The 17,184-nt window shown below is 38.3% G+C and overlaps 1 protein-coding gene across 3 annotated transcripts in view; it reads left to right on the top strand.

Annotated features, from left to right (window-relative positions):
- The window catches only part of LOC127979182 (regulating synaptic membrane exocytosis protein 2-like), a 127,784-nt gene extending 112,881 nt beyond the window's left edge, over positions 1–14,903 (top strand). For 2 of the 3 annotated variants that reach the window (XM_052584442.1, XM_052584443.1), the window contains 5 exons: positions 9,683–9,824; positions 10,668–10,780; positions 11,525–11,626; positions 11,720–11,859; positions 12,896–14,903. In XM_052584442.1, coding sequence (XP_052440402.1) covers positions 9,683–9,824; positions 10,668–10,780; positions 11,525–11,626; positions 11,720–11,859; positions 12,896–13,102 — 704 coding nt within the window. In that variant the 3' untranslated portion in view covers positions 13,103–14,903. Of the gene's footprint in view, positions 1–8,418; positions 8,722–9,682; positions 9,825–10,667; positions 10,781–11,524; positions 11,627–11,719; positions 11,860–12,895 lie in introns of those variants that run through there. The other variant, XM_052584444.1, reaches the window with a different exon arrangement.
- Positions 14,904–17,184: the final 2,281 nt, after the last annotated feature.

The raw sequence follows: 17,184 nt of genomic DNA, 5'->3' as shown, positions 1-17,184 counted from the left end.
AAGAAGTACTTATCACAAAAAAAGTGAAACTTTACCTTCAAAAAATATATATATTCGAAAAAATATAGCTTTAATGTCCCAAAATGACCTCCTATTATCTCTCTTTCTGAGAAAAAGCACCTTGTCATTCAGTTTTTCCGTGGTGTAAGTCGTGATCCAGTGAGTGGCCCATCTGAACACACACACTCAGAGATATGAGTTAGCTTTGAGGAAGTGCATGTCCCTCTCTACAGCTCACAGGCAGGATTCGGGGGTCCCACTGGTGTAATCATGCCTCATGCCCCGCTCTGCCTCATAAAGACCTGCTGGGATGGGATGGATTGAATCGGATGTTCTGCGTAGTCATGCGGTGAAATCTAAGATCAGACACACTGGTCAAAGCTTCCCTTTAGATAATGTAGATTTACAGCATTTACAGCATACAAGGGGGTAAATTACCCTCACAGATGCCCTGTTGCTGTATGTTGAGGGAAGACTGTTGAGTTTAAAAGGTCTTTGCTGCTGGAGGAACTTCCTGCAGCGCTTGCTTTGATTTGACTGGTGAGTTGACATAATTGATGCAAATGAGCACTATTTCAGTTCATATAAACTAACCGCTTGGATGACACATCTGTGCTGGAAAGAACACAGCGTTTCTCTGGCTTTGTGTAAAGTGTGTACAATCAGACAACATGCTTGCATGCATTCCCTTTTATGACTAGGTGTTGTATGTAATGTCTTGACCATAGGCGGAGTGTGAACCAACTCCAGAGTAAGGCTAAAAGCAGCCAAATGTATTAAACATCATAAACACGTCTTTTTACGCAAGAACCAGACATGGGTGTCATTTAGGGTAAATATATATTTTTTTAATGGGACCGAATTTGTATTTAATGAGATTACAATTTCTAAGATATTCGCAGTAAAATATCCAAACACCACTAGGCTAGTGTTATATATTTTATCCAGCTGATTACTAACAATATCTCTAATGTTTTCAACTACTTGTAAACCGTGAGAAAATTCCCATTCTAAACGGTGACAGAGGGCAGTGCAGTCGCCTGTCAATGACGATAGTTCTTCTTCTAATTAGTTTAATGGCAGATTGCAACCATGGCTTATCAGGTGCATACCGCCACCTACTGTATCGGAGTATGTAGAATGGATATGAATCTAATGACGTTAGTTACCCTTTGTTACCGTCTTTACTGACGTAGAAACCACATGACAACAGTGCGTGGACAACTGCAGAAGTAATTTCTCAACAGACTTCAACTAGAAAGAAATGCCGATATCGCTTGTGTTTTACTCGACAGGTGAGTTGTTTTGATTCGTATCTTTACAGAAAACGTATGCTATTATAATGATCAACAAGATCTGTATTATGGGGTATACAGGCCAAACGCGGGGCATCGCGTCTCTAGACCCGCGCGAGGATGCGTCTGATCCACAGTCTGATCGCGTCTTTGCATTGACTTTGTATGTAATCTACTCGCGCAAATCATTGAACTCGCATTAAATCCATGATTTATGTTTCCGTCTGATTTGATTGCCGTCAGCGGTTGGGTAGAAGACAATAAATCCCATCATTCAACTCTCCTTCTTAGCATCATCAAACCACGCAATTGTTATTGTTTTGATAGTGCGCCCTCTAGTGGCAGGTCCTACAACATGTACCTTTAATAATAATGACAGAAATGTATAATTAGGCTATATAATGTTTCCTTTCCACGATTATTCAAACACTGAATAAATTATAGGCTATACATTATCACTAACATTGATCAATCTTGAGTTTAAGCACTCTCAAAAAAAAATAAAAATAACTATGGTTATAATCACTTAAGTAGCCTATGTATAAACTGTGAAATGAATCTCTTACTTTGTACATACATTTAAACTTTGTAGTTTATGATGAGGGAATTCACAAGAGTCTGGAATTCAGTCAGCGAACGCACACACTCTCAACAAAACTGATGAGTTTCAGCGAAGACTCATCTGAACGCTTCTGATTGGCCGTTGCATTCCTAAACTCAACAGAATTGTGTGTGATTAGTTGAAATGCGCAACACTGTAAAAACGCCTAAAATAAAATGCGCCGCAGCATGAGAAGATCTTAATTGACTACACATATATATGGTGTTATTTTACTGACAAATATCGAGAGCGCATTATTGTAGCACGAAAGCACATTAATACAATGCATGAGTGCAAATCTCTTGCGCATGGATTTCCGTTGGACACCTGAATTAAACCAAATCAAAAGTTATTAACCATTCAGATTTCAAAGATGGATCTGTGATTTCTTTACACTTTAATAATTATTTGTCATAATATTAGAAACGAATCACGTGTATGGATGATATGTAAATAACCATTTAGATATGGGTCAGTTGCACTATTCCCTAAACGTATACTTAAGATTTTGAGACCAAATATAACACTGTAATGAAATTTTCATATTTGCCATAACAATACAACATTATATTCTATGGGTTTAATGCATTTGCATACAATACAAATACCTATCATATCACTGTAGTCTTTGAAGTGCTATTGAATGTATAGCTAATATTAAGTGGATTTTCTTAAAGATCTTAATTTGCATCATTTACATCTATTTTAACATTTGTTGTTGATTTGAGGAGTTGTTACTTATTATTGCCATCATACAAACTGAGAATTGAATGCAATTATTTTAAATTCAGTTGAGCTATCTATCTGACATATTATGACATAACATTGATGTTTTATATAAAGTCTTTAGGGCCATAGGCGTTTTAGACCAACCAGTTGGACAGAGGCTGTGCAAATCATCCAAGCACCCAATTCCTGGCCATTTCTATTTCATTAACATTGATAAATATTATTAAAATGGAAATTAAGTTAAAGAAAGAAATTAAAGATTTGATTGTCAAAAGAATTCCAGGTTCAGTTTACTCAGACAATAATATTTCATGTAGTATTTTCATTGGTCAGTTGTGGAGGTCTGATTGGATAAACATTTATTTATAGTACCTTTTAAAACAGTGTTTGAGCACGCCAGTGGCGTAGCCACGGGTGTGCCAGGGTGTGCCTGTGCCACCTAAAAATAGATGCAGAATTATTTTTATAGTCTCAATAAAAAATGTTTACTAAACTTGGGCTATTGTTGTTTACTTAGAAAATATATAGATTTTTAAATCAACCATTTCACGCTTAAATTAAAAATATTTTAACTGACCCCTTGTTTCCATGGCGACGCGTCATGATTGTCACGTGACACACCGTAGCCACTAACAGATGTATCGGTATTCGTTTTATTTAGTTTTTCATTTTTTATTAAAATATATACACAAACTTGCTCACCATGTCAACTATCTGATATTCAGATTCTTAGTTTAAAAACCTTTATAAATTATCTTGATCTATAACGAGATGAGCGCTGCAGTTCAGAGTCCTGTCAGCCGGATTTAACTTACAGCACTTGAATTCCCCAGTTTCTCCCGAAATACATGAAAGTAAGTGGCTGTTGAACTGGACGAAGAATAGAGTAAACTTTATTGTTCTGCTATGTGTGTCTGATATATGAATAAAACACGTCTGCAAATTACATTTGATTAGATAAATTTTGCTGCTTCCATGGACATCAGTGTGTATTTTACAAACTGCCAATGTATTGTTTTACTAGTGTTTATGTATATTTAAACGTATGAAACCTAAAATAAACATTTTGTGGTTGAAAACACTGCATATTAATTGTGATATATGACAAGAGTTGAGCGCGTCCATCTCTGGCTCAGCGCCAGCCAACGCGCGAAAGTAATTTACATTTTAAATTATTTTTGTTAAAATATATCTGACGACATTTTGACTGCCAACCAATCAGCAAACAGCAGCTTACTGTGACCCCCAGCAGTCTTTCATATAAACAGATAATTTTTGATTGCACATTGCTAGCTAGCAATATGTCGCAGAGCTCCTTTCTTAATTTATTTTTTAGCAAAAAAACCTTGGCTTGATGGACAGCCAGACACAAGGCCTTAACGTTACACCTGATAAAGAAGTTTCTCCCTCCCCGGGCCCAACATCAACAAACAGTGTTGCCAGATTGGAAATGTCCAAGTTATGTACCAGAAGTTAAAAATTATCTTATTTGGAAGAAAATTATTACATTTAACAATTTACTACATTTTGAAACGACCTGCAAATCAGGAGTATGGTTGGACGGAAGCAGTGCGACAAAAATACTATCCCATAATTTTGCACAGTAATCTGACAATAAATGTGGCACACCCAGATTTTCATATGCAGACCCAGAGTCTCTTTTCTGGCTACGCTACTGGAGCACGCGCATCTGGTTTTGTGCTAGAGCAAAGGAAAGAGACTCGCGCTCGCACATTGTATTAATGTGCTTTCGCGCTACAATAATGAGCTCTCGATATTTGTTTGTAAAATAATGGCACCATATTAACTTTGTTAGCAACAGACGTAATAGATTATATTTGTTTGTGCAGGAGCATTTTTGTCCAATTAAGGTGCATTTTTGCCCCAAGTACCTGTGGCCAAGTGAAGGCTAAGCCCTACCCAATAGTATTTCAACACCCCGGGTGGCCAGTTGGTGAAAAACACAGCATATTGCAGCCATTGAGGCTAGCAAACAAACTGGATCAGAGATTGCAGATTCTATCTGACCTAAAAAGCCTCAGCATTCATCTAAAAACATTTATAACCAGAGGAATGTTAAAACACGGGAAAATCAACTCAACTTACAAAGTAGGGCTCATTGCTCATTGTTCTTGTTGCGTGTCCTCAATCTGGCAACCCGTTGAGTCTGAGGTGGAATGAGTGGAAGAGACCGCTCTCTTCAGTATTTTGAATTTGGACTGCAATGTACATTTCAACCATTAGTTGTCAATATGACATAATGCACATTTGTGTCATTTACACACACTCAGGGCTTAATTTGTGCTGGAACCAGCTGGATTCAGATCGGGCTCCTCATTTGGCAGATCCCCTCACACCCCAATGAAAGACGTTCATGCTGACTTAAAGCATGCATATGCTACACAATAACCCTCTCAAGGCAGGTGTTGCAGATTTGCAACAGTAAAGTAACTAAAAACCTTATTACTCCAGATACATATTTTATGAATCTGGAGTACTAAAAACTGTACTATAGGTTACTAAATTTACTAAGTTACTAAAACTTAATTTGAGCCTGAGAGGGATAATGATAATGTCAGTAACTTTATCCCCTTTAAATGTAAAATTACAATAAAAGTATGAAATTAGATATGTGTGTTATCATGCCAGGTTTTATTTCCACGGTAATAAACTACATCTGTAATTGGAGGACACTGATTTGTGTGTGTGTGTGTGTGTGTGTGTGTGTGTATGTGTGGAGCAAGCTTTATCAGAAACAATGGCGAATTCTCTCTTTTATTTTATTTCTTTCTTGTTCGTTTGTTTGTTTACAAAAATACTAGCTTTTTTTACTTTGTACATGAACAGCTACTTACAGATAATTAAAACCTCAAAACGTAAAATACTACGCACAACCACGTTTACAGGATAATTGCCTTTATTTTTGTTAAATACATTTCTCAATACAACTTATTTTTTAAAACATGTATACAATTTCTTGCATTTAAACTCGTTTAATAAGAATTTTAGTAAAAATTAAACAATAAATCGCCGCGAAAAGACTGATGTGATTTGTTGAGGTGATTTACATCTTGCCCCTTTAGTTTGCATTGCATAAAAAAAATGATTTACAACAATAAAACATACACAAACCTATATTTTACCAAAGAAATGCAAGTAGGCAGCACTGACAACTACCTGAAGCGGATGAAAAATACCCACGCTTGCCAGATGATCACCACGCTTTGTTCCGGGACCTCGAAATTTACTAATTAAAAATGTTATTAATTACATTTTTAATAAATTACAAATTAAGCACTGCACACCCTGGACTTGTTCCAAACCTGTATGCATTTCATTCCTTTGCTGAACACAAAAGAAGATATTTTAAAGAATGTTGGCAATCAAACAGTTGCCGGTAGCCACTATAGCATTCCATACTACGAGTTTCTTCTGTGGTACGTAGAAGATATTTTAAGTAGTGTTTATTGTCCATTCAGTGGATGTTAATACACCAAATTAAATCTGCCGATTGGTTAAATAACCAAAACTATTTAGTTACCAACATTCATTGAAATATCTTCTTTTGTGTTCAGGAGAAGTAGTTAGGCATGGCTGTGTACCTCCACCAGGATCTCTTAAAACAGGTCAGAGAATATATTCGTGGCATCAGAGCTGCTGCAGTAGATGCAGTAATGATTCACTCTCCCGCTGTTCAGATCAACATGTTTCCACACTTAACAGGCTCGTTCTCACTCCCAGTGCTTGATCCTCACGTATTAAAAGATCGTCTCCTTTCTGTTTCCTGCCAGATCAGTCATATACTGCTAAAAATACTCAGTTTTCACACACAGACACACAGAGTCTGGAGGAGGATAGATACACTGGCTGTGTACGTCAGTAAGGCATGATGTAAAATCATGAGCACATGCCTTGGACTGGCACTTAATGATATATTAACACGAAACCACAGATAAAAAATGTCCAATACTTGTTTTGGATTACATTCTGGATTTCAGTTAAAGCCCTTAATATTAGATACACATTATTGAATTGATTGAAACTAGATTTTTACAATATCTGAAGAAATTGAGATCGGGTGCTTGCCCAAGTAGATGTGATGTGTGGTGTCACACTGAGAGTTAAACCATTGCTGGCCAGAATGAGTTTATAATCTCTGACAATGCTTCCTTAATCTAAATAATACATCTGTTAATCACAAACACACAGCTTTTTACAATCAACGCACACGCACCACTAGTAACTACTTTCCACACTTGCTTAATGTCATTACCAAAGGAGCTCATTTTAGATTCATTTTAATGAATCAGTTCATTCAAATGGTTCCTGTGAATAAACCTTTTGCTAAATTAATTTTGTAATGAAGCTTGACAAACAACCAAAGATGCATTATACACCATACATATAGTGCACACCAATATCTATTAGCACTTTGCTAAGCTAAATGCATGATACGGTAAGCACAAAAAATATAACATTTAAATACTGTGTAAAATGTGCATTTTTGTCAAATATGATCGAGCCCAATTTTGACTACCTGCATTTTAAAGCAGCCTGTAGAGTTGTGCACACCTATAGGTGCTTGTAATAGGGCCTGTAACCTAATATAGCTCTTTGTTCGGTCGCCAAGCCTTTCTAAACACCCTGTCATGGGCTGTTTTACAGGATTGTGTAAACCACTTGCTGTGTTAATAACACACTGTCCGCTCACTACGTCCATCTGTTCCCGTGGGTCATAGGTCAACACAAGCCAATATCTCAGCACATGATACGATGGTAAAGAGCCATTTTAACAACTTGTTTATGAAGACATAAAGCCCTACAGGTGTTTCACTTCTATGCATTCACATTGTCTGCGACCGTGACTTAAACCAGCATCCTTTCAGTTTGTTCTGACATGCTGTGACCACAGTGAGTCTAATGTCTGATATCAGTCTTCTGTTTCTGCACTATTGCAATCTTAGTGTTTAGTATAGACAGCTATATATTTACTAGGCAGTGGTTTACGTTGCAGATTTCAAACACCCAGTTATTTTAAGTACTTAGATGGTATTTTAAGTTTGTTGGATAAGAAACGATACAAGAGAAGCGTGCTGGGAAGTGTTGCGCTCTGCTGGATTTATGTGCGGTACATTATTTGTGTTACTGTCTGACATGTCGAGGTTTGAGCAGTGGTATGAGTCACGAATGTATTCTTCAGACTTTAATAGGAAGGGTTTATTTTTAGCTAGTATTGAGCAGGGTGATGATTTCAGCTTACACACAATGCACTATTTATAGCTACAGCAGTGTACATTTTGTCTCCCATTTAAGCTGAAGGTCCTGTATTCACTGAAGCACATGCTGTGTCTGTTTGCCTAAAAACTCATCACGAAATGAAATATCAGGTTTTATTGTTATCTCATGCCAAGTAATATTGCAAAATAAAGTCTAATGTATCTCTTATTTTAAGGACTGTTTGGCAGCTGTTGTTTCTGTTCACTCGTGTCCACAATACAACACAGTCATTGTAGCATTTCATTGAAATTGTTTCCATAGCTTTGCTACTTTTAACCACTTCCCAACACTATTGTGTGTATATAATTTCCAGTGTGGTGGCTGATGAAGCTGCAGTCAGAAGGCAAGTCATGTGCATGTGTTTGTGTGCGAACATATCTCTAGGCAGAGCTCTGCCTCCTGGAGAAGCGTTTGAGGGGGTCTCAGTTTCTCTGCCTCTGATTGGCCACATGCACATGCCACCGTCTGCCCCTCCCACCCCTCAGATGAAGTAGCATGCTGCAGAGGAGACAGTCAGACAGTCATCCTCACCGCATCAACCTGAGAACTAACAAGACTCGCGGCACAACTCTACCAAACCTGTTTCTCCAGAACCGTCTCACAGCATCAGCTCTACTCATCTACCGTCCTCGTTCAGTGTTGTTAGAGGTGTTTGAGAGAGCTGGGGTGGTAAAATGGGCAGACAAGGACAGGATGGCAGCGCCGCTCTCCCCAGCATGCGAATGCAGCGCTCACAGAGCCGGCTTAGCCTGTCTGCCTCCTTTGAGGCAATGGCCGTCTACTTCCCCTGCATGAACTCCTTTGACAAGACAGACGGAGGTAAGGATGAAGCCACTTGCCAAGTGTGACAGCTGCTGCTATGGACAGTTCTTTTGAAAGCTTTTTGTTAGCATTGAATTTCGTTGTGAATGGTTTATGACCAAATGAAAGCCAGAAGAGCTGGATATGATGTTTGATATATTTGGTATATACAGACAGACAGACAGACAGACAGACAGACAGACAGACAGACAGACAGACAGACAGACAGACAGACAGACAGACAGATAGATAGATAGATAGATAGATAGATAGATAGATAGATAGATAGATCGATCTATGGGATGCTCAGGACTGTGCCGCTGCTCAGAGTTGCAGACTGAAGCCCTCTGTTGGTCATAACATGTCTTTTTTAAAGCATCTCATTCAGTGGTTGTCAATGATTTGTTTTTCTTAAAGGGTGAAATGTGTAATGCTTTCAGATGTTACAATACTTTCTCCGACCCAGTTTGATAAGCAGAGACAACAGGAAGAGACCATTTGTAGGGTGAACACTATTGCTCTGTGGCACTTTCAGAACATTGCTGTTTGTTAAATAAGTTTGACATGTCGACATTTGGCAACTCTTGTGCCACAAGTTTGGTATGGTACCATATGTTTGCCCAAGCAATGACAGTAGGTGTGGAGTGGCAGTGTTATAGCCGAGACCAGCTCATTTAAGTCAGACTAAACCTCCCCAGGTCTCAGCCTGGACTCTGAGACGAGACAGAAAGAGGAAGAGGCTCTGAATGATTCCTACGGTATGAATGAAGCCCTACGCAGCGCACAGTGATGGACGATTGCACTAAGAGACCTTGTGTGTGTGTTGATACAGACCACAAAACATATCTGCAGATTTGTAGTACTCAACACTGCACTTGATCTGATTTTAGGCTGAGTCAGAATCAAGAAGGGCTCAAGACACAGTTTTTAGAAGTGTCACACATTTACTCATCTTCCCTTCCCTTGTTGTCATTTTCAGAGGAGGGTAAGAAGAAGAAGCCGGTGCGTCTGGCGATCCAGCGGAGTGTAGAGACTGGTTTAGCAGTCGAGATGAAGAGCAGGATGACACGGCAGCCCAGCCGAGAGACCACTGAAGAGGGTGAAAAGGCAAAACCTGGAAAGTAAGTACTTTTAAAATCTACTTCTAAATACAAAGGTCCATGTATTCCTAAATCACATGATGCCATCACCACTGTGTCAGTAGCAGCATTTCCACTGTCAGGCCAGTGCGAGCCAGGGCTTAAAACGGGCGCAGGGTTTCCACAGTCAGGCCTGAAGCTCCGCTGCGCATCACTAAAACACGCCTCTCAGTAACAACATCACGCAACCTCATCATTTCACCAACAATGATAAGTTATCAGAAAACTAAGAATAAGTCACTGGAACTAGCATGATCACAAAACAAACATGATAAAAGCGGCCGTTTGTTTGCATGCATTGTTAAATATTCAAATTCAAAAGCATCGATGTTTCAGTATAAAATAAGTGATACATTGATCATAATGAATTAATTCATCAGGACTCGAAATTAATCACACAGAAATACATTTCTATTTTATTTATTTATTTTTAACGCTTATGAAAATAGTCTGCTTATTCAGTCGAGTCTATTTCTGTTTATTTGTAGCCACAGTAGCCTATACGTCACATCTCTATTTTTATAAAAGCTCCCGAACATAAAACATATTATTATATTTTAATGATAGGCTACGTGGAGCTAAACTCGAGACAAGATGACAGATAAAATATATTACTAAATAAACAGGCTACACAATTGTGATAGAGAATAAGAAGCTGACTTCTGATTTCTCCAAGTGGTTGCATTTACCATGTTTACTGTGGTAACGTTTATTATTTGCATGCATAGTCTTTTACATCGTTACATCGGAAACGAGGCTATTGATGTCTTGTCAGAGGCTGTCAGCACCCGATTAATAGATGTTCTGTCTGTTATCTGTTCAAAGTCTAATCTTCCCTGGAGTGAAGATCTCATCAGATAGCCAGTTCACTGAGTTTTTGGATGGTCTTGGCCCCGCCCAGCTTGCAGGGAGACAGACACTGGCCACGCCCCCAATGGGTTAGTATCATTGCTTACTGTTTTCTTTGGTTGTTCGCGTGAACAACTCATGTATTCAGTATATATTATATCAGTATATTTCACCTTGAAACATCATCCATAAACAAGACTATGGATCCAACTGGTTTTAAGATGGTTTTCATTGACCCGATTACAATTACTATTTACACCATTTACATCCATCTCCTGTTACCATTTGTGTTGGGATTTCGTCTAGACCGGGGATGTCCAAACCTTCTCCTGTAGAGCCACTTTCCTGCAGTTTAGCTCTAACTCATATAACTAACTAATAAATACACCTGATCCAGCTAATCAAGGGCTGCATCTGAAAACCTAGGCAGCTGACTTGTTAGCCGGCAATGACTTTGCAGGCGGCGTTTGCACAGGAAGGCACCTCACGAAACTGATTTCGGACATGCGTAAATGTAAATTATCTACAACAAAATAGAACAAGTTTTGGTGATTTCTAAGCCAATATTCAATTACTATAATAACGATTTCTCACTAGGAATAACATCAAAAGTGCAAAAAAAATGGTCAGAAAGATTTTCACTAGGGGTGTAACTATACAGTATTTGTATTGAACTGTTCAATACGAGGCTATCGGTTCTGTATGCATTACAAACCGAATGATTCATTGGTATAATCCTATTATGTTTAGAAAATAAAAGAGCGTAAAGTGTGTGAAATATAATGTCTATTATAGCCTACAATGAATTCTTGGCCTGTGGCCTTTCTCTGCAGGTGACATCCAGATCGGTATGGTGCACAGGAAGGAGAGGCTGGATGTTGAAGTTATTCGGGCTCGAGGCCTGGTGGGCAAACCAGGGAACAAACAGACGCCAGGTCTGTCTTGTCCTGACACAATGCACATTTTTTTCTGTTCCTTTACTATTCTGTGAGGTTTATATGTAAGTCCTTGTGGTCTAATATTTGCAGCACCTTATGTAAAAGTATATCTGCTGGACAACGGGAAGTGCATCAACAAAAAGAAAACTCGGACGGCGAGAAAAACACTGGATCCTCTTTATCAACAGCAGCTTCAGTTTGAGGAGAATCCTGAGGGGAAGGTTTTACAGGTGACACAAGGACCACATCCTATTTGCTTACTTTAAGTATGGACAATAATTGCAATAAACAAGCATTGGAAAAACAATTATAGTAATGTGTGTACTTTTCATGTAAGCCATAAATGTGATGAAAATGTGCCAAATATATTATATTTTGGATATGTTTTCATAAACAACTCTGCATCCATATATTTATAACATTTTTGTTAATTACAGAAACTAAACGTTTGGTGTACTGTCTCTGGAAAAATCAACAGTGATTGATCAGACTTTATTTATGTACAGTATTGTAGACGTTATTACATAGGCGAAGCAAAAATAGCTGAAATATAGGCTACAGTAAGAGCGCCTGCATGGTCCTATGTAACGAGAAAACGACTTTCGTTATGTCGAGATAACAAGAAAATTAAGTCGTTATAATGAGAAAACGACTTTCGTTATGTCGAGATAATGAGAAAAATAAGTCGTTATAACGAGAAAACGACTTTATTTATGTCGAGATAACGAGAAAATTAAGTTGTTATAACGAGAAAACGACTTTCGCTATGTCGAGATAACGAGAAAATTAAGTCGTTATAATTAGAAAACAAGAAGGAAAAAAATTATAATGCATGGCCGCTTAAAACTTCCATACATATTCATTTCACAGAAGGATTTATTTCAAACATTCGACTGAAATTATGAAGCAAATTTGGAGTAAAAACATGTTATTAAGTGGTATTTTCACATGCTTTCAGATGGAGCAGCATTTACTACACAGAGCCATAGCTCACTGAGAAGATACGCATACAGCTGTAATTATCACAAACAATTTTGTTGATTTCATAATCCTACAATTATATCGCCTGCGATTATGAACGCGATGTTGTATAGCTTGTCAGAGAATTATGGCTAAAAAACGGCTTAACTAATTAAATGCAGATGACAATTGCGATTAAACATGTTCAATTAATCGTGTAGCCCTAAATATATGTACTTCAACTGTTTTTGTTACACTGCACCAGATACTCCTGAAACTCTTTACCAATCGTGTCTTTCTTTATAGATCATTGTTTGGGGGGACTATGGACGCATGGACCACAAATCCTTCATGGGAGCCGCCCAGATCCTGTTGGACGATTTAGAGCTGACCAACATGGTGATTGGCTGGTACAAGCTCTTCCCTCCCACCTCATTAGTGGACCCAACCTTGGCACCTTTAAGTAGTAAACCTCCAGGTTCAGGCCTGGACAGTTCCAGCGTTCGGTCGTAGCGGCGCGAGGAGATGCGTAGAGAGCGGCGAGAGTAGCTCCAGCTACAGACAGAGAGGAGACGGTCTGGACGGGACACGTCCTGGTCACACTGCATGCTTGATGTTGTGTCCTCTGAGCCCGTGCGACAAGAGGCTAAGAAAAGGCCTGCGTCCTGCTGCCAAAAAAAAAAAAAGATAAATGAAAAGAAAATGTATGCTGCTGTCGCACGCAGGGAAAGAACGCCACAGAAAAGTCTCTCCGTTCAGCTGAAGAGATGCAGCCAGGGATTCGGCGGAGTCTGACTCTTAACCGTAGGACGTTAAGAGTGCTGATTTCCACCGGAAAAGGAAGACGCCGATGTACTCTGGCTGCTTCCTCTCTGTTGTATTCAGAGAGATGTCAGTGTTTCTTACCTACAGTAGCGTTTTAGCCATTACTGTAAGCCAAGCTGTCAAAAGAAGATCCATAAAGAGAGAAGCGTTTGGCTAAGATGAGACCGAAAAGGGAAAGGGTAACCACAGAGACTTGACGTTCTCATGGGAATGAGATCTCCACTGGATTGATCTTCAGAGTTCGGCGATGAATGAGAAATGGATAAGTTCCTGTTTGATTGGGGGAGGGAGAAAAAGGAAATTAATTTAATAAATAATAGACTTTTTTTTTTTGTGCTCCGGTATAATGATCTCTTTGTTGATGTACTGTATGAAATTTAAGAGATTATTATTTATTTATTTTTTTTTTTTGCATGGATGCAGTTGTTAAAAAAAAATCAGAAGTTTATTTTCCTCAAGACTTGAAAAAAAAAGAGAGTGAGAGAGGGGAAGAAACTTATTTAAGGATGACCAGATCAGCCATTTTCAACAATTTGTATTATTTTTAATATGAAATTCTCTAGTGCATGATTTTCAAAGAGACTGAATGCAAAATGAAAACGATGTGATTGTCGTCCTTTAGAATATTCTTCTGTATTTTTACAGATCTCGGTTACAGGTGTGGCCTGATGAGACTTTGTAGCTCATATTGTTAACAGAGGGGAAAAAAAGCAATGGATTGTCGAGGAAAACAATAAATGTACAGTATTGATTCCGATATAAAAACGAACAGGAATATTGTTCATTCCTCCCTTCAAATGCAGCCATATCCTGTGTTCATGTGGAGACGGAGCTGTAGATTATGGGTCTGTCATGATTCTACCGTTCTGTTACAAGAGAATGGCTCGTTTATTCAAAGCAAGCATGTTGAAAAGGATCTGCAACATGGATCGAGCACACCGTCTGAGTAATACAGCATGTTTTGATAGAGACATCTGGGAATTTTTCGCAGTTTTGTGTACAGTGCATGTGGACCAGAGGCTGGGCCGTCCCCTGATCTAGTGTCGTCCACAGATTCAGGTCGGGGTTGAGGTTTTGTGGCCGACGGTTCAGACATTCAACGCAACATTCCACCTCTTGGCACTCATCTTTTCTTGACGTTTTGAAAAGAAAAAAGAACAAGGAAAAGAAAATCAAACGTCTAAAAAAACAAGAGGGAAAAAAATTTCTATTTATTAAAGTTTGACTTGAAACAAGGTTGAAAGTATATTTTATTTTATTATTGTTCTAAAGAAAATGTCCTAAAAACAGATCCCATTGGATGGTGCTGGACGAAGTCTCTGAACTGGGAGAGGACTGGACAATGTTCATTCTCCTTGTGCTGTTCAATGCAACAGACACTGCTTGTCGGATGAGGAGCGAGTCACAGTTTGTGGAGATGGGGAAAATTGCCACACAATATGAATTTTTAATTGTTCCTTGTTTTGAGAGAATAAAATTCATTTACTAATCCCTGTGTTCGTTTGCTTGAAATGCTTCCAAAAAACCACCAAAATATTAACTGTACATGGCCACTTAGCACACTGATATAAAGCATCTAGACACGACTACTAAACCATACTAAATGCATACCAAGAAAAATAATTGAATCAAATGCAGTCACATCACATCAGTAATTCAAAAGCTTAAATATAAAACATTAAGCAACAGATGTGCAAATGGGAGAATACTTTACTTTTCATGTAAGGATTCATTAAAGCTGCGGTAGGGAACTTTTGACGCTCTAGTGGTAAATAAACAGAACTGCTTGCGTCTTGCGGAAGAACATCGTAGCCGGATCTACTTCTCTGTTTATGTCTATGAAGAATCACAAAGGTACTGGGTTACTCCGCCGCGGTGCCCCCAAAGCAATCTAAAATAGTCCGAATATAAACACTTATTTTAGGTGCACCCTAGTGATTCAGGACAAGACAAAAACACGGTTTGGAAAATGGATTCATTGTGTTCTCGCTTATTATATACATTTTTCTACATTTTGAACACAAACAAAGTTACGGACCGCATCTCTGATTGGTTATTTTTTTACCGGGAGTGATGGAGTTTCTGCAAATGGCAATAGGACCACTGGGAGGAGCCAGAGGAGCTTGATTTTTTTTCACAGATTATCTGTCTCATATTATACTGTAAGGACATAATGACAGGATTAATAAATATGTAAAAAAAAATTTTTTTACAAAAGTTCCCTACAGCACTTTTAAGTGCAACAAGTCATGTAAAAACCTTATATTGGAAAATTACCATTTTATCAAACACTGATTGCCTTAATATTTTTAACAACCGACGAGAAGACTACAGGTGATATACATTATAAAAATCACATGTCAATTTCAGCAAACAAAGAACAAATTCATACTCGCATGTGTATTAGGGATAATGTATTAAGTACATTACAGTTTGATAGACAGGTCAGACTGATTCTATATAGAGCTCATATGCTTTCAAATAGAATATTTCCCATTCAGAAGAGTCTCGGATGGAACCTGCTACATTTGTATGTGTTAGTTTCCACGGTAGGATTGCTTAAGAAGTTTTAAAGTTGGGCTTTGCAAAGATCTGTCTGCATGCACTTTAAGATACCTATATTGTGACTAGTTAAAATGATGTTGTACATATCTTAATGCCAGTTACAACATGCCAAAAATGCAGAATAGATGATCTGGATACCTCTGAATTGCTAGTAGAGCCAGGGGTATGAAATCCTGCAATGGTTTACCGTACGCCTGTGGGCTTCAAATAGCAAATAAAGGACCACATAGAGTAGCCTAACTCGTTTTTGAGATTACTTACCTGTTATTACTTACCTGGTGATATTATTTTTCATATTAGCATTCAATAGAATTCTAGAACTGGAGGAAAATAGCAATGGTTAATATTTCCAGATCATATGTGTCGATGTTTAAGGGGGCGGGGTGAAATGCCGCTCAGAGCGAGACGTTGCTGCTGCTGCTCTCGTTCAGTTTCAGCCTCGGGATCTGATTCTGGATCATAAATAAACGGCTGAATCTGACTGTTAGCCATGGTTTGTTTTGGATGATGGTTTTTTTCCTCAAGGTAATGTCACAGCTTCCAAACGCTCTCAACGCAAAAGTAGGGTGACCACCTGGCTATTGCTCTGTTGCAGGTCAGCAGACCTGATTTTGCGGGACAATGCGGGACACGAGGCAGATAAATTACTATTATTATACTAGGTGAATAAATATTGATTTTTTTTATTAGATATCTTTTTGCAGTGATGTTAACATGTTTTAAATTGCTAAAAGGGTTTATAAAAATGTTAATGACGGTGCTGACCGGCGCTGTGAACGTCACTAATAATATTTAATAGTAATATCAGTAAAATAAATATCAACATAAATAGCACGTTAACAGCACGTTAACAGAACGTGTGTATTCAATCCAAATAATTAAGTGAAAATAATAATCCGATCGCTACAAAGCACATTTCCAAATAAGCATATAAATTCCATTAGGAAAGACTAGAAAGATTAAATGCGTCCTTACCGGATTCAGTGCATCTTGAATTTATATTTTTTGTCTGATCTGGCAGCTTAGAGTAGGGCCTTCTCATTCATTATGTGTCATTAGAACTCCTGGCAGGTGTAGCTGTAGTTCACTTTCACCAGGAGTGTTTTTTTTTTTTTGTGTGTGTGTCTGTGTGGGTTTTTTTTTTTCTCGGTGTTTATTTTCCTGCTCTGGCTAGCCGCTAGAACCAATAATAACGGCTGCGCTGC

Source organism: Carassius gibelio, chromosome B19, assembly GCF_023724105.1.
Source record: "Carassius gibelio isolate Cgi1373 ecotype wild population from Czech Republic chromosome B19, carGib1.2-hapl.c, whole genome shotgun sequence".
Taxonomy (NCBI): Eukaryota; Metazoa; Chordata; class Actinopteri; order Cypriniformes; family Cyprinidae; genus Carassius; species Carassius gibelio.
This window is presented reverse-complemented; position numbering and strand designations above follow the sequence as displayed.